General features: G+C 42.3%; 2 protein-coding genes across 4 annotated transcripts in view; one reads left to right on the top strand and one right to left on the bottom strand.

Annotated features, from left to right (window-relative positions):
* The window catches only part of Gmd (GDP-mannose 4,6 dehydratase), a 33,466-nt gene extending 33,152 nt beyond the window's left edge, over window positions 1-314 (bottom strand). The window contains exon 1 of one of the 3 annotated variants that reach the window (XM_065444437.1): window positions 64-314. The gene's annotated coding sequence lies outside the window, so the exon portion shown is untranslated. The remainder of the gene's footprint in view (window positions 1-63) is intronic. The other 2 variants (XM_065444438.1, XM_065444439.1) reach the window with 2 other exon arrangements.
* A 203-nt stretch (window positions 315-517) lies between these two features.
* RFeSP (Rieske iron-sulfur protein) lies at window positions 518-17,135 on the top strand. Its single transcript, XM_065444440.1, has 4 exons — window positions 518-813; window positions 991-1,134; window positions 8,950-9,234; window positions 16,848-17,135. The coding sequence occupies exons 1-4, from the start codon at window positions 603-605 to the stop codon at window positions 17,027-17,029; spliced, it is 822 nt and encodes a 273-aa protein (XP_065300512.1). The 5' UTR covers window positions 518-602; the 3' UTR covers window positions 17,030-17,135.
* Window positions 17,136-18,289: the final 1,154 nt, after the last annotated feature.

Here is an 18,289-nt window from a genome sequence, read left to right as displayed (position 1 = left end):
GAATAATGTCACTCAGCGGACGGCACACCAAGATTCAGTGGGATAAACTGTTGCCTTCATTACCCAACACGTCTTACTGCAGTTACTGGTGATGCTGGCACCGAACTACCGGCTTTGCTATCGGCGTTAAGCTCGTACGCGTGTTTCGGCTGCTGTAGAGTACGCTACCACAGAACGCCTACCGCCACAGAACACCAGCGAGTAACCTTCTCTTTTAGCCAAAGACAAGAAGCCAAATCAGCCAAATGTCAAGTGTCAAGCACGGTTACAGTGTACTAGATAGCACGGTAGCACGGTGGTGTCAAGAAGCGTCAAATCATGGAGCGTCAAATCCATGGCTAATAGAAAGCGTCATCACCAAATATAAGCGCCAAGCAATAACAATAATGTAAAACTCCTAATTCAACCCATATTTTTTTGGCATATATTTTTTTTTACTGTTAATGTAAAGAAAGGGTAATTTTGCGTACGTCGTGGTTGCATATGATGCGCGCTTTTCCGGATTGAGCGCTCCGGTCGGCTCCGGTGTCCGGCACCCTTTTCCGGTGTACTGGCTCGTGGGTCATTCAGTGCTGAAGCTGGGTCTGGTGCTTTAAAAAAAGATGATCTGCGTTAAAGGACGCGCGAGTACTCTTGCTAATTATGTAAAGGCTTCATCTAAAGCCGTAGCGTCACAAGTCCAGCCAATAAGTCCGGTTGTTGAGGTGAAAAAAGAAGTGAAGGTGCCGCCGTCGCCTGCTAAGCTCTCGCACTATGCCCTTGCGAAGTCTTTGCCAACGAAGGAACTGCTTGCTTGCTCGGGAAGCTTTACAGGTTGGTTAGCAGAAGCTTTAATTCACAGAATAATTAAGGTTTACCTTAAATATTTTGCTTCAAGGAAATTGTATTCACTTCCAGTGATTCATTCGTAATCTCCATGTTCATGACCTTGATATGGAGTTTCGATCTCCTTGTGCTGTATGGCTTGCGGTTTTTATTTTATTGATACAGCCCCAGCTCAGGTACGAATGGCCCACACGGACATCAAGGTGCCAGATTTTTCTGCCTACCGGAGGAAATCAAAGTTGGATCCTACCAAGTCCTCGCGGGATGCCGAGGTATCCGGCAAAGTGCAGACCTACCTAATTCTCGGCGGTAAGTCTGAAGCCAAACAGTTTCGTACACTGCAGCGTTACATGCAGCAATCCAAAGCAGGAACATCATTGAAGTTTACCTGTCCGTGTGTTCACTTCTAATGTACAGTGCGTTGCTGTTTGCTCTTTACTATATGCTTTGTTTTCAAAAGAACCAGCTGTGAGCATGTCTCGCATATAATCGAGACCAGTATGGATAGCTCAAAAAGAAAAAAAATAATGAAAGAGAGAGAGAGTCGCTAAATCCTAAAGCAACATATTCGTTATTGTACTTCCTGCCTTCCTTTAGTACATCATTTAGAGAGTGATGATGTAATCGAGAGTAATGCACCTTAAACCACTGGAGGGTGTAAGCTGAGTCTAACCATGGATATTTTGATATTTATTTCCTTAATAGCAAATACAGCAATGAATTGGGGAATAAAATGTAAACTTTTTGCCATTTTGTCGACACCACTGGCGTCAGTATGCCTGTGTTACGCAGTTTGTTGCCAGCACTTGTGCATGCATTGTCAGTGCGTGTTGTCGTAAACTGGAGAAAGAAAACAAGAGGAGCGCTTAATTTTTTTCTAACGCTTCACGTAGTTCTAGTTACTATTCACAAAAATGTAACTGCTTCTGATATCATTTTTGTGAATAGATACGAACTTTAAGCACACTTGGAAATCACTAGAGGGCTTAGAGAGCAAGCTAATTGGGGGTAATGCTGAACTAAAATGTGCCGTTATGCTAAGCAGACCAAATTTCATGTTGGGAGGAGTTCACTGGCATGCTACTAACTCATTATTTAGTGGATAGGAATAAAGCTCCTGTGTGTACTTGCAGCAGTGTCTTAGTGGCTGTTGTGCTCTACGGCTGAGCCTGAGGATGTGGGTTTGATTCCGTGCTGCAGTGGCTGCATTCTGATGGAAGCAGAATGCAGAAACACTCAGGTGCTTTAATTTAGGTGCCCATTAAGTAGCTCCAATTGGTCAAGTATAATCCAGAGACCACTGCCCCTTACTATGGCATCTCTAATAGCCCATGTGTTTGGAGACGTGCAGTGTGATAGTAAACATATTTAGCAATGTTTTCAGTCCTCTCTGCTTTGACCAATATATCTTAACAATTTGCACACAGCTGCTCAGCAGGAATGCTAGTGTGTGTGTGCACAATGCTCATACTGGCAGTGGAACATAGAACACTGCCAACCAGTGGCATAGCCAGAAATTTCGTTCGGGGGGGGGGGGGGCTCACGTTGCAGATAGATGTCCTCCTCGTAGAATTTGTCGAGGGATCAAATACATGAATAATAACTGCATTGTCATTGCCAAAGATGGTGCAAATGAATATCTGAATGCTACGCACTGTCAAGACAACTCAGTCAGTCAGTCAAGAACTTTATTGAAGTCCTGAGGAGTTTCAAGCCGTTGGAGATCCCACGCGGGGAACTCCTCCGGCCGAAACCGTAGCCGATGCCCAAGTCAGGACGGGAACGTGGTGATGCTCCGCCAGTTCTTGGGCTTGAACATAGTATGTCCCGAACATATGTAGTATGTCCATACATAGTACATACATACATACATACATACATACATACATACATACATAGTATGTATGTATATATGTCCCAAACATGGGACATACGAGTCTAAATGAGTACACTCGTATGTTTTTATTTTTTATTTATTTATTTATTGATACTGCAATCCCCACCGGGATTTTAGCAGGGTGGGTTACAATACATGAGAAAATACAACATAATGGCAAACGAAATATATGTACATGCTTAGGTCACAATCAAGAAAGAATAAAAGAAAAATTAAGCAAAACATTTATCAAATGTGCAAATGAAATAGACGAACACTCAACGTATAAATCATATAGACAGTCACTATAATATAACCAATTATGTTTCAGCCATCAAGAAGGGATGCGAAAGTTGACAAAGAGTCTGCTTGAACGATACAGCTGCTGAGATTATTCCAGTCTCTGACTGTTCGTGGAAAAAATGAATACTTGAAAGAATCATTATGAGAACGAAAAGGTGTTATTGTTAGTTCGTGTCTTTGGCGTGTCGAATAACCGGAAGAAAATGTAATCCATTCGCTAACGTCGACTTTATAGTGCCCCTTAACTAATTGATATAAAAATTTTAGTCGCGATGAGCGGTTTCTATCGGATAACGGGATTAGGTTAGCGCGAGCTTGTAGTTCAGTGATTGAGCTACGTCGAAAGTTGTTATAAATGAACTGTACAGCTTTTTTTTGGACATTCTCTAGTTTCAGAATATTACCTTTTGTATAGGGGTCCCATATTATATGTCCCAAAAATTGTGCCCGAAATAACTTATATCAATGCTTCCGTGTATTTTGTCTATTTAATAAGTGAAGAAAATATCACACGAAATTTAGAACTATATCAGTTCGAAACCAGCAAAGCAGTGCATGCTGCTATTAAAAATGTAAAGGCCGTGAAATGAACAAGTTGAAGACAAATATTTTAATGAAACTTTGTCATTCAATAACCTTGTTTACATTATTGTACATTTGCAACGGCGAGGAAAAAACTCAATGACACTGTCCTTTGCCCCAAATATTGCAATATTGCGCGGGAGCAGCTGTCACTGGTAGGGTATTGTGAGTAATTGCTCCCAAATTATTGTTGCAACAGAGAGTACATACAAAAAGCAGGAGTTCTGCAAAATATACGAGGGTGAGTCAAATGAAAGTGAGCCAATGCGAATATATGAAAAACAGGGTATTTTATTTAAAAGTCTCCATGAGCATTTATACATATGTCCCGCTGACTTACGAGTTGCATGATTCCCGTCTCATAAATGTCCTTGGGTTGCTGCTTCAAAAAGTCTGAGTCTTCGACGTCATCGTCCGACACGAGTCTGGTTCCCTTGAGCTGTTTTTTCAACGGCCCCAAAATGTGGAAGTTGCAAGGTGACAGGTCTAGGCTGTATGGTGGATTTTGCAGCATTTCTCACTTTAACTTTGCCAGTTCTGTGTTAACCACATCACTGACGTGGGGACGGGCATTGTCGTTGAGCAAAATGACCCCATTCATCCATTTTTCACGTCGTTTGTTCTTGATTGTGACACGCAGTTGATCCGGCATTTCACAATATTGGAAACAATTGATAGTCTCTCCAGGTTTAGCAAATTCGATCATTAATGGCCCCTGACGATCGAAAGGAAAGTCAATACCTTTCCGGCGGAAATGACGGCCTTTGCTTTCTTTGGGGGGTAGTGAAGTCGAATGTTTCCGCTGTAAGCATTGCCGTCGTGTTTCAGGCTCGTAATAGTGGCACCATGATTCGTCCCCGGTAACAACTGCAGACAAGAAGTTGTCACCCTTATTGTGATACTGGATCAGATGAGTCAAGGCAGCGCCGTACCTCTCCATCTTCTTGCGGTGGTTCAAAATCTTGGGCATCCATTGCGCACACTAGAGCCGATAACCAAGATGTTCATGAATTATGGTGTGAACTGAACCATGACTGATGTTCACTGCTCTCGTAGTTCATGGATGAATATCCTCCGTTCTTGTCTATTCAGCTCATAAACCTTTGCAGTTGTGTTGGGGGTGCTTGCACGGTGGTTTTGGCCTGGTGTTGATCGTATTTGCAACTTTCACGTCCTTCTTTGAACCATCTGCTCTAATGCTTCACAGTGGCCCATGACATCCAATGTTCAACGTACATGGCAACCGTACAGCGACTAATTTCTTTTTGGGAAACACCTTCAGCTGTGAAGTGAAGCATCCCGTAGTCCATTACTTTCCACAAAAGAAGTAACCAAACCGAACTTTCGCCGTGCGGCGATTCGCTGCGCCGCAACTTCTTTTTTCTTTCTTTTGTGGGCCCGGAGCACCGAAATAAAAAGAAACTCAAAGGAAAGCACGTTGGCCACAATGGAATGCCTACTTTGGGCACCTAATGTGGCTACTGAAGGAATATTGAAGAAAACATGAGCACTTGGTTCACAGAGAGCCACACGCTTACTGCTAGGTATCCTACACCGTTTGAGACAAGACTTTCTGGAGAGTCCCCACAGTGATGGCGGTGAGCGACCATTGTTTATTTTACTCGTCTGCTATCCACAAAGCGTCCAAAACTCTGCCAGGTGAAAATCCACTCGGCCAGACAAAAACAAACGCACACTGAAGGGCGCTGCGCAGTGGTCGGGGCAACACGAGAAAATGCATGTGCTATGGCTGGCTTTGGCAGCCGACAGGTAACGAGAACAAGAAAATTGAAGACTCTCAATGTGTCCTCGCGAATAAAAGTCAAAGTAAAAAAATAAATAAGAACGTAGTTACCTTTTCTGACTTTAATGTCTTGACATGAATGCTTTGGCACAGGTGAAATTTTGATGTTCTTTTCTGTGACATGACGGCACAAATGAACCACCACAATGCTTCGTCACATCAGACCTCACTGCGTGCTTTGTCAACTTGTCTAATAGTGTGTTTATTTCGCTTGTCTCGTTGTATGGTCTGACGTACAACTTTAGAAAAGTTGATGCAGCTTTGATGTCAAATGTTTAAACAACATTGAACCTGCAAAGTTCCGGAATGACAACCTAAAGTACAACTTTGGAAATGTCAAGGCACCTTTCGCATCAGAAGTTTATGAGAACTTTATACCAATAAAGTTTCAAGATTGAAATCCATGCGCTTCGTAGATTCTGCGGCCTCCGTGAGATGCCGCAATGAGACCGTTTGCCATCAAAATGCCCTTGAAACTTCATGCTCGGATGGGGCTCCTTGTGTTATGTGACTCCCGTTGCATGGGCGTTGCCGTCAAATCCAGCCCGAGTTAGCAATGTTTGCGCTGAAATGTCTTTTCGAGCGTGAAAAAGACATTCTATACAAAATCTAGAATGATTTCTGCCGCCGGGGGTCGTTTTGGTCGGCGGTGCTTGATAGCACGAAAAAATTTTGGGGGCGGGGGCTGAAGCCCCATAAGCCCCCCCCCCCCCCCCCCCCGGCTATGCCCCTACTGCCAACACTCTGCTACAAAGGCAATTCAACATAACGTGAGAGTGCGTCTACTTGATTCCTTTGTTGTTTGCAGCCAAGCTGATTGCACATCGCAGGCATCTCTGAGAGACGCGCTTTTTAAAAAGCAAAATGAACATCGTTCTCTGCTGCGGCTACCTAAGCATGTGAAGTATGAGTGGACTGTAAAAGACTGCCATAAATGCCTAATTTCATTTGAACGAGAGGAAATGGGGTTAACTGAGGTGCCCGATTTTTTATTAGTCATATCCTAAGAAGCCAATAAACATTGGCACCAAGGACAACATATGGGAAATTACTTGTGCTTAATAAATGAAATAAAGGAACGATAAAAATGAAAGTGAATGAAGAAAACTACTTGCCGCAGGTGGGGAACGATACCACAACCTTCGCATTTCACGTGCGATGCTCTACCACTTGCATCAAGGGAAATTAGCTGTTCTTTCTAATTTATGTGTAGATATAATAAGAAAAAGAAAAATTAAAGGGCACAAAGGGGGAACAACTTCTTGTAGCTTCTTTGCAATAATAATGTCAAGAGAAAAATTCTGCGCTCTATGAAAGAATTGATTGCTGAAAGGTGTTTATACTATGTAAACATTATGGATAGATTGGTAGAGCTACAAAGAACAAAATTGTGATTCTTGTAGCATTGGTGACCTGCTGAAATCACAGGATTTTCTGCTACAGCATGGTTATATTGTGCCAAATCTCTAATTTGTCAACGTTAAGATTTTTAGCTACATTGCACTTCCTATTTTCAGGAATTAAGCATGACAAGTTTAATTAGTGTGTAGTAGTGAGGCCACATTGTGGTGTGTCTAACTTATCAACTGGGTGTACACTCTTGGAAAAAAGCATATGGAACGCAGGCTCCCTGAAAAAGCTTAATTTCTTTGTGATTCAAATGCACAAACTGAAATGGATGAGTGCACTGGAAAGTTCGAAATGCCCAATTTGGACTGCAGTCCTCAATTTCAAGTTGCATTCATTGGAGGAAAAGAAATCTGCTTTACTGTGGAATCCCTGGTCCATATACTTTCACTGTCATAAATTTTGGCAAACAGAACTTTATTTTACTGGGGGCTGAACAGTAGCCGAAAATTCTGATGCTAAATTGAATATTGCGTATATTGTAATTTTATTGCAAATTAACAGAAACAAGCAGCTAACAAATTGCCTGCTTGTTCACAACATATGAGTGTATCAACTAACAGCAATGAACAGCCTAGCTTATGAGCAAAATTTGGTAACTAGCAGTGTGCTTAATATTTTTCTTACTTTTGGCTTAGTTTAAAACTTTTTGTGGTGTATGTTGTCGTGTATATGTTGCACTCATGTATGTCGTGTGCCTACACAATGCATACTGCATGAAGAGTTAAAAAACTGTTGTGCTTAAAGGGGCTGACAGCCATTTTTTATGGCACTCGTTTTCTTTAGTGCAAGGGAACGCTTACTGGTCTGAGTGTCCAATCATACAGTGGTAACGTGCAATATGCCGTGGAAAATTTTTTAGCAGAATTTTCCGATCTGCTATGAGAATGTAGTCATGCTGGAAGAAACACGCTGGAAACAGTGTTAGGTGAGCGCGATGGCGATTATAAGCCAGCGCTGGTGGGAAGCAGACAAGTGCAGCTCCAGCTGTACGAAGGTAATATTTTGTTTATCAAGCCAAGGTTCCTGCGGTTCATGCCTTATGAAGTGTTGAATTATATTTACAATAAGTGGTGTACGAATCTATGTCTCAGTGACGGCTCCCACCAAGTAACAAACTGATCTCAAAGGCTGTGCTTTTGCTGGCTGGATGCACCAGGCTTTTCTTTTTAGCCAAGCACAGTGGTAGGATGTGCCTGTAAATATTATTGCACTGCCGGCACCTGTTCACTGCACAATTCGTCATTGGCAGTTGGTATCTCGCAGAGACCTCAGAACTCGTTAAAGAATCCCAGGTGATCCAAATTTCCAGAGTCCTCCCCTATGGCGTGCTCATAAGGTCATGGTTTTGGCACGTAAAATCCCAGAATTTAATTTTTTAGAGACCTCAGAACTCTCGGTACTAACTCGCAAACTCGTGCGCTATGATGCATTGAACGTCTCTGCCTGCTCCGCTGCTCCGTTCATTACCACGAGGGCAGTGTTGCTCATTAGTGCGCACTTTTTTTTTACTTCGTAATATGCATAAAATAAAGTGCAAAAGCTTAATAATATGCGAACTGCAATTTCAACCTATAAGAATGCTGTGCCTAATAACAGCCGACTTACATACATTAATCTCGTATACTACATCCGAAGTACCAAGACTTCACCACCAGGCTGCGCCATCTACTGATATTTGAGACTTTCTTTGCCAATTAAAATTATCATTCCTACTTAAATCACGAACAGTGTGCTGGATCCTATCACTATAAATCATAGTCATTTCATTACCATCAACATCTCGCAACACATTCTGGCCAGTTGTGAGTCCCTTTAAGAAATGCACAGCTTTAAAATCAAACCACCACAAAGCAAACATAAGTGATGCAATGTGTCTGTGCTTGCTAAAGCTTTTTCAGTGTTGAAAAATTGACATAAGTGGGCATTGTATCCGTTGTTTATGTTGATGGTCATATATCCAAATACTGGGAATTGAAGTGCTGAATAGAATTACTTGGTTGACCATTAGTTGCTTTGAATTCAGATTTTCAGTGGTCATGAGAGTTTTAAAAATATTTTACAAATGTGAAACATTTTGAGGAAAATAACAATGCTTGTGAATGTGCAGGAGCAAAGCATGTGTACAATTTGCACTCACATTTATGTGCAGTTGGAGCTGTGGGGGCCACGTATGCTGCCAAGTCCATCGTAACGAAATTTGTGTCGGCTCTGGCTGCCTCGGCTGATGTATTAGCCATGGCCAAAATCGAGGTGAAGCTGAGTGAGATTCCAGAAGGCAAAAATGCTACCTTCAAGTGGCGGGGAAAGCCACTGTTTGTACGTCATCGGACAAGTGAGGAGGTCAGCAGGGAAGCTTCTGTTGACTTGAGCTCTCTGCGAGATCCACAGGACGACAAGGAACGTACACAAAACCCAGAATGGCTGATTGTATTGGGTATGCATTTTCTTTGAAAATTTCTCATAGTACTTCAGAGACATTGTAACACCTGAAAGTTGCAACCTTGGAGTGCAAGGCAGCCAAGGTTTTTCACTCAAGGTAATATTTGGTTGCATAGTATGAAATGATTGTATTTGGCTTCAACAATCTTGCTGATTTGCACTTTTTTTTAGTGATCCTGATAACTACTGAAAGACTTCTTAGAAGCACAGGAAACATTATCTTCTATGGTTAATATTAATAATTTTTCTTAATAGTTGTTTCTTTGGTTGTCTGCATCTAATCATTGCAAAAAAAGGGCATGCCAATGAGGCACAGGCAAAAAAAAAAAAAGAGCAGTGTGAAATTTGCCTTATATTGTCATGGCTTGTCAAGGTTGTTCTTTTTTAATCAGCGCTTATGTACTTATTTGGCATAGTCTGGCATAGTCTTTACATTCAAAGAAAGGTTTCAATTGCAGAAGAGATCCAAGTCATGGTCTGTATGTATGGGGTCTAGTGCATATTATTAATGCACTTGACAACTGTGTCATTTGCACAAGAATTTCGACTTTTACAGTAAAATTGGCAAACGAAATGTTGCTTTGATGCTTGGAGCAATGTATAGGGGGTATGCACTGAGCTTGATCTGCGAGGTGGCAACAGCATCACCAAGGTAGCTGCGCCATATTGCCGGTCACATCATTTGTGCAGCATGAGAGAAATACTGAAAATTTAGCTCGTGCGAGCTGCTGATACCTGTACTGGTAACTCGTTAAAGCCACTTTTGACATTAATAAGTAGTTGCTATATTGGCACACATACACACACAGCGGTGTTTTGTGCACTGTGCCATGAGGGCTTGCTTGTTTAGCATAATGTCTTTCTACGGTGTATCTGCATGTCCTTAAAGACTATATGTGCTGTAGGTGTACATGAACAGATTTGCACCATTATGGTGATCTGTGCTGTGTTTGGCTGCAACAGTCACATGAGAAAGAAGCCTGGTGGTCAGCATATTACCCAGGTTGGGTTCTCGATACCTAAGGTGATCAAGCATCAGTACCAGAAGAAGGCAGAGCTAACATCACAAAGGACAATGGGGTTTCAGCTACATTAACCACCATGGCAGACCAGACGGGGATGGATACAAAGCCTGTGGAAAGCATTTCATTTCTGGTGAAGCAACATTAGCATTTCTTTGCACGATGTAAGTGGACACAACACACAGTAGGCTCTATAATGCCAGTGGTTATGTATACAATGGTGGGAGGTTAAAAGTAATACCTCATACTTATTTCTATTGAAAGCAAGGTGTTTCTCCCGAAAGCAGGGTGTGCTCCTCATAAGCACTTTTAAACACATGCACAGTGCTCTACGCTTTATGAAATGCATAAGAACACCATTTGAAGGCCCTACATTAATTTGTAAGCTTTGAGTGGCTCACATGACACAAAGCTTGTAGTGTTCACCAGACTTGTGTACATTTCCAAGAAAAAAAAAGTAACGAATTGCAATGACCACTATAAAAACGTAATTGAGCAATTATTTTAGCATTTTGGCAAATTTTTTGCCTTTGCCAATTACTTGCCTTGTTACGTACCACTCCTTTCTGTAGTGCCTTCGGGCCTTGAAACTATGTGTAATAAATAAATAAATAAATTACTAAAGTGTAATCATTACATTTACATTACTTTGCTCTCAATCTTTACACAAGTACAGTAAATAGAACGAGCTGGCCTGGATCTTTTATTGTGTCTTCTGCAGCCCATCACATGTCCTTGTTCTTCTCTAGCAATTGCTTTTTTAAAATTCTGTAGGATGTGAGACACCAGCACTGAGAGAGAAAACTCACTCGGTGTGCATGTTGGAGGGAAGAGTGGTGTTGTAATTTGTGAACACTTTGTGCACAAGATTCTGGTTACCAACTGATAGAATGTTCGTGTCTAGTTCCTATATCAAGTGCAGCGCTTCATTGCTGCTGAGGCTCAGAAAAAGCGCACCTGGCAGGGTAATGAAAAGCTTTAAATGTTTTTCTTATGTGATTTCCTGGCATAGCGTTCAAAGTGTCCATCGATATCCAGCCAAAACAGCACTAATTAAAATCATCGGCCAACATCTGGTGTAGTATTAAAATGAAGAAACAAATACTGGTGGTTGGGTTTGCTCATCTGAATATGCGCACATGTGAGGCTACTGCAGTGCAAAACCATGGGCATTTTACTCTAGTTCCCACCAAATTCAAATGCTCGGTTCTGTGTCACCTGTTACAAAGTAAAAGAAAAAAAAAAGTATGGGGTTTTACGTGCCAAAACCACGATCTCGTTATGAGGCATGCCGTAGTGGGGGACTTCGAAAATTTGGGCCACCTAGGTTTCGTTAACATGCACCCAAATCTACGTACACAGATGTTTTCGCATTTCACAGTTACAGAGTAAAGAAAGTAATTGACCAATTGTGAAACTATGAAAATTTGTAGTTGATTACAAGTCATTCATTACATGTAATTTGTGACGTACGTCTAGTGTCCACAATGAAGTCCTTAAAGTCAGTGAGGTCCACATCATGCAGCTTTGTGTTCAAGCGGGTCAGCACAGGTGCACTTCTTTTTCATAGCATAATATTTCTGGTCGATTCAACCGACGTGTATACATGCGTATACATGCTTGAGCTCATCGTTAGCAAATGTTGTACGAATTGAGAGCCAAAACTAACAGAGACATCAACTGTGTTTTGGCAGCAGCTTACATACAAATGCGTGAAATCATGATCGGCAATGTGGTGACAACTGTGGACGTGCTCCTTAAGAATGACATCAAATGCCTACGTGCTATATGTGACATAATATTCCATAGAAGCTTACATGTCATTTAATGCCTGCTTACGCCATAAGCATAAGCAGGCATAAGTGCCATAAACATCTCGCTGGGCCAACTGCTTGAGAAAAATTATGCTACATATTTCCTGATGGCTGAAATGTTGTGCACGTTACTTTTTGGCAGGAAAAATCGTTTTTATTCCAGGCTTGATAGGCCAAGTCGGCGTGTTATGCCCCCTCTAGTTAGAGTTCATGCCCATGTGAAATTATTTCCGCACACCGGAGTGCTGTGTGTGCTGGGGTCTGAGACATGCCTCAGAAAGCAAAGAAATCTTTACATTGAAACAGTGCTTGTTGGCTTGGGAAAATTCCATCAGTGCAACATACTCATTAAGAGGCATCACACAACTTCATGTCAGCTTCTAAGACACATAATATCGCTGTTCAGCACTTGGCAGAGCATATAACAAGGCACGTAGTTGCGACAAATGCTACAAAAAGAAGCACCTTGTTTATCTGATCTTGCTAATGCTACATAGCATTGTTGAGCACAAGAGTTATTGGCAAAAGAAAGTAAATGAAAATATTTACTACAGCATGGCATCACACTGGAAGACAAATGATGACTCTAACCATTCAATATTTATAGCCCTCATTCTAATGGAAACCACTTCACTGATGAGCCTCCATGTGTTTTTCATGTATCCAGAGTGTTGGGTTCACACAAATGTTGAACTAGCTATATCACATGTATGTGGCCATAGGACCAACGCACATCTGTTAATTCTTTGTCAAGGAAGCAGCAGGCTTATTGAAATAATTGACCAAAACCATGGTCCCATTTCCACTAACTTAGCACACATGCCACCTGTAGTACACATGCCCCCCCCCCCCTTCCTTTCCCCATGCTTGCGCAGGAAGACTGCACTCAAGGCATACATTGCACTTGGACTTTACACTGAGCATGACACTGCTCTTATATGAAATTTGACACTCTTATACGAAAATACGTGTATATATACAAGCTCTATACAGGGTGTCTCACTTAACCTGAGCCAAACGTTAAAAATATATAGATACTACATAGCTGGGCAGAAACAAGGTAATGTTGTTTTCTGTCGCTTGGAGATACTCAGATTACTTTTTGCATTCTGCCTAATAAAGAGTCTTAATAAATCAACTTCTCAATTATTACAGTTAGATAAAAAATGTCAATGAGAAAATTGTAGAGCAACATGGGAAACTCCTGACACAGCTTTCTATTGCTCAATACGTGCTACATAAAAATGTTTTTTCAAGCATGAAAGGAGCCTGCTACTACACGCAAAGTACCTCAAGCGGCCAGTGGCGCGACGATTTTGAGTGTATTCACACACTTCTTTCGCACTCTGAAAAACACCTTTATGTATCAAGTATTGAGCAAAAGAAAGCTGAATTGGGAGCTTTTCATGTTGCTCTACAATTTTCTTGTTGACACTTTTAATCTAATTATAATAATTTAGAATTTGATTAATTACGATGTATCTGATTAGGCAGAATGCAAAAGGTAATCTATCTCCAATTGACGGCAAACAACATTACCTTGTTTCTATCCAGCTACATAGCATTAGCATATTTTTGAAGTTTGACTCAAGTTACGTAAAACACCCTGTATACTATTCTTCTTTACTGTATTTACAAGTTGCTCTTGAAAGTTTTGTGGAAGCAGATTGTGGCTGCTATTTAAGCATTAATCACGGCTGGGATTGCGGTAAACTTTTCTGCTTTGTTTATATTCCAAATACACCATTAGCCCTCAGTGAAAGGTCAAAATGGCTCACAGCCCATATGGGCATGGCCTAAGCCATTTTGACCTAAAATATAGGGCTAATGCAACATTTGGAATAGTTTTATGTTATCCTAGCCCTTATTCAGCTTTTAAATTGAGTAAATGTGCCTAACAGCGTATCGAATTACTTGTAACCTAGAAGAGCAATCAAATGTTGCCTTGGAAGGCAACAGGGAGCATGTCACTTTGATTATACAGTGGTATCTTGTGAAAGCATTCCTACCTGGCATTAATGGTAGCCCTTCTCCTCCTCTTTTTATTTATGGTGCACTGGAGGGTATCAGCCTCCACAGGTGCCAGGCAGTGCTTGCAGTGTTCCATCCAGTAACACGATGTCATGCTGCGCTTTCTTCTTTTTGGTTGCGTTCCAAATCTTGGCATAGACAGCTACTATCTTTGACAGACATCTGTCATCCTAAGCCCTGATTCAATCCTGTTGTAGACCACAATGACGATAGCTTCAATAAGACAGCATCAAAGTCGTCAGCAATGCATGTGTAGCTACAGGGTGGGGCGGAGTTGAGTGGGCACCATTAAAACAAACTTGGGATCTGATTAATTAAGCATTAGTGCTGCTTAGGCAAGAGACACTGTCAAGGGAAAATGCAGGTTTTGGAAAGTGATGTGTGCAAGTTGTCAAACTATATAAATCTGTGTAGTATTCATAATGACACAGGCTAAGTAGCACCATTACCTAAACTAGAATGTAGTATGAATAATTGACTTAATATTAATAATGCGATAAGCTTTCTTAGGATACTTCACGCACTTTCTGGTGTCTATCTGTCTGTCCCAGTCATGTCTCTGTTTTCCCACCTACATGGGTCACTGGGGTAGTCCATGGTCTAATTGGTAGAGCATTGGGCTGCTGTCCTGAAGAAATCGGGTTCGAACCCAACTATTGGACCAACTTTGGTCACTGGGTATGTGCAACTGGCAAAGTGTGTTTTTCAGTGAACCTCTCTGATGCCAACTTGTGTCACTGTTGTTGAACCGCACCGATGGCACCGGCTGTTGGAATCTCAGCGCTGCCACCAGCTGTTGGAACCTCAGTGCTGACACCCGTTATTGCAATCGGACCGCTGGCACGAGTTTTTGCAAATGGGTCGCAAGCCCCAAGGGTAGCGTTGGCCTGGCGGCCTGGGGCACACTGGAAGCATCCGAAGGTCCCGGCAAAGCATGAGTCGACTGCTAACAGAACAACTTGTTTATTCTAGCATCGCAAAAGAGCGGCCGGTCAGGTCGACCGAAGTGGAGAGACGGGAGAGCACGCTTCTCGACGGAAGAATTCGGAGCCTCTCTCTTGGCATCCGGGGGCAGTTGCTCTTATACTCTCGGAGTTGAGGGCAAGAGGGAACGTCATGAGACGAGGTCACGTGACAGCGAGGCACGGACAGACTGAGAGACATGTAGAGACGAGTGTAGTGACGCATCAGCCGGGCCGGCGCCGGTCAGTCCTCCTCGCTTCACACTTGGGGAGCTCCTCTCCCCGGCTGCCGCGCTTTGACAAGCGTGGGCACACACACACACACGCACACACAAAGACACGTGGCACTGAACATGCCGGGACGCGCTCGGCGGGGATGCGTCGCGGCCGCTCCGAACGGGCCAAAATGTCCGCCGCTTTGAATGAAGCCCCGGCGTCCGTTGCATCCGCGCAGGCTACACCGCGCGTCGTAGGCGAAACGTAACACTGTGTATGTGCCGCTCTTCAGTGAACCTCTTTGACACAAACTTGGGTCACAGGATATGTGACCCAAGTTGCAAAAATCTTTGTTTACATGAGTGTAAGAAATTAGATGACAGGGCAATGTCCAGGCATGTTCGTGTTCTAGTATGCTTAATGATGAAGAGAAGTTGTCATCTTATGTGTCAAGCAAGTTAGCTTAGCTTGTTGGAACGAATTGGAATACACTGTCTTTCAACATAACTACAGGCATGTGGCTCACTGCATTTGCTCACTTTATGCTGGTCTGCTCACTCAGGTTTGTCCTTGCACCTGCTTCCACTTTTTCTATTCCGCTGCTCATGATCTTGAAGATTGTGGCCAATATAATTTCGGGATTTTTAGCACAGGTGAAGCTACGAAGGGAGGGTAGGGATTTCAGATGGCCATAAAAGAGACAGGTAACCTTTGTTGATATTGTCGTAATTAGAGGAGCAGTATAATATTTCACTTGAATGTTCATTATTGCAGTCTTAAGTATGGTGGTTTTATTTGCCTAATGCTAACATTTCAGTGCCTCGTTGAAGGCTTCAGTTGAGTGCTTTAAGTGTTGTGCAGTGTTGTAGTCATCTTAGCAGTGGTAATGTTCAATTTGACATACTGTCGGCATGAAATGTAACATGAACAGTGGAACATGTTTTTGAAGCATAACTGGTCTCAGTATGCGCTGTCAGGCAGTCATCGCCAAAGACAGGTGCACACATCCACTTTGCTTGTTAGAGTGTGAGGATGCTTGCCCTACTGCCATAGTTTTATGTGATTTTTGTTTTCTTGCCTTTAAATAAAAGAAAACAGAAGCTCAACTCCTGCAGTAGGGCAAGCATTTTCACCCTGCAGGCAAATTGAATGCTTATGTGCTCGTCTCAGGTGATGACTGGCCAATGACAAGCACTGTATGTATGGTTATGCGTCGGGCATGCTCTCCGCTCTTCACATTGAATTCGAAAGGATAGTACATTAAATATCCTTTGTTGTACTGTGTTTACAGATAGCATAGATAGCGTGTAATAAATGGAACACTGCACCATCTCTCTGTGCTGCAGCTGGTAGCATTGAAAGGAACTAGAGGGTTTGTGAACTTAAATTGTACTGAATGCAAGGTAAGCCTTCTGGTATGGCCTCTGGATCATTAGCCTTTCATCTCTTGCTTGCACATGGATATGTGCCTGTAAAAAAATGACACGTTGGTGGTTGACCTCTATGAGTCTGTGTTAGTTTCATTTTCACTTTTTATGTAGAACCTTGTGCATACTTCTGCAGGTGTCTGCACTCATCTGGGCTGTGTACCTATTGCCAACGCGGGAGACTTTGGTGGCTACTACTGCCCATGTCATGGCTCACACTACGATGCATCTGGCCGCATCCGCAAAGGGCCAGCACCTGCAAACCTTGAGGTGCCTCCATATGAGTTTACCAGTGACTCAACAGTGCTTGTCGGCTAACAGATTTAGATTTAGACTAAAACTCCCGGCACAGCTGGTCTGCACTGCATGCAGCTGTGTTCTGGAACTGTAGGCACCTGTCAGTAAAGCTACATTGTTCAAGTTTTGTCTGAGTGCTTGTTCTTGAATTGACTTCACAGGTTTTGTTGCATATGAATATTTTACTGGCTGTGCTAGCCTTTGAAACTTCAGTTGACTGTGGCTTAGTTTAGCCATCTGTTTATGGGACAAAAATATGGTGTCACAATAGTCAGTGTTGCAATAAGGGATGGCTTTATCTGTAAGTATAATATTGCTTATCATTGTTTATGTCTGTACTTCACATCTGTTGTACCGAGCACAATTTATTTTCGAGAAACCTGTACTGATAGCACTTAATCAGCCCAATTTGTTCACCGTTAAGGTATTACACCAATCATGTTAGCACATGAAGTTAAGCAACTAGTGCATAGCTCATTGCGAAGCCTGTTCTAGAAACTTGTACTATATGCCTACATGGATTTTTTCCTTATGCCTAAAGCACATCTCTTTTGTGTAACAGTGGGTATGTTCCACACGTGCAGTATTCCTCTCAGTGAATCATTGTGTGGATGTTACAGGCAAAAAGGATTCTATTACTTAGCAATGAACCTGCCGCAGTAGCCCACTGATTATAGTGTGGTGCTGCTCAGCACGAGGTCGCATGTTCGATCTCTGCCACAGTTGCCGCATTTCGATGGAGTGAAATGAAAAAAACACCCTTGTATTTAGATTTAGGTACATGTTAAAGATTCCCAAGTGGCCAAATTAATCTGTAGTCTTCCACTACAGCGTGCCTCATAATCAGACAGTCGTTTTGCCTCATAAAACCCCCAAATTAAATTTACCTTGCAATGAGTGATTTGGATGCCGGGGCAGTGCGTGCTACGTCATATGTTTAATTCTGAAAAGGAAGTAGTCCAAAATGTGCCATCCTATACATTGTGGCCACTATTTTGGGGGGCCTTGCATGCAAGCAGTTGAAGGTGAACCTACTCAGCAGTTTTCTGTGACAGAGCAGCATGAGTGTTGAGGCGGTGCGAGTGTCGCCCATTCCTGCAATGTAACATCTTTACTGAAGCGCCTATGTAGGTGAACTATGGGAATAATCTTTATATTTGATCAAGAAACTTGCAGTGTACTGTCAACTTCTGTTTATTCGAACCACTCACAAGGTCATACTGCAGACCGAATACAGTCCAAGCAGGAGAGGCAGAATACAAAAAGGACAAAAATATTCAA

The sequence above is a fragment of the Dermacentor albipictus genome, chromosome 1, assembly GCF_038994185.2.
Source record: "Dermacentor albipictus isolate Rhodes 1998 colony chromosome 1, USDA_Dalb.pri_finalv2, whole genome shotgun sequence".
Classification (NCBI taxonomy): Eukaryota; Metazoa; Arthropoda; class Arachnida; order Ixodida; family Ixodidae; genus Dermacentor; species Dermacentor albipictus.
This window is presented reverse-complemented; position numbering and strand designations above follow the sequence as displayed.

What these genes read in the sequence shown, in the direction of transcription:
- RFeSP (XM_065444440.1), top strand. Translation starts at nt 603, where the DNA reads ATGATCTGCGTTAAAGGACGCGCGAGTACTCTTGCTAATTATGTAAAG. An exon ending in TTGCTCGGGAAGCTTTACAG is followed by an intron (nt 814 to 990) that starts GTTGGTTAGCAG and finishes TTATTGATACAG; the next exon opens with CCCCAGCTCAGGTACGAATG. An exon ending in AGAATGGCTGATTGTATTGG is followed by an intron (nt 9,235 to 16,847) that starts GTATGCATTTTC and finishes ATACTTCTGCAG; the next exon opens with GTGTCTGCACTCATCTGGGC.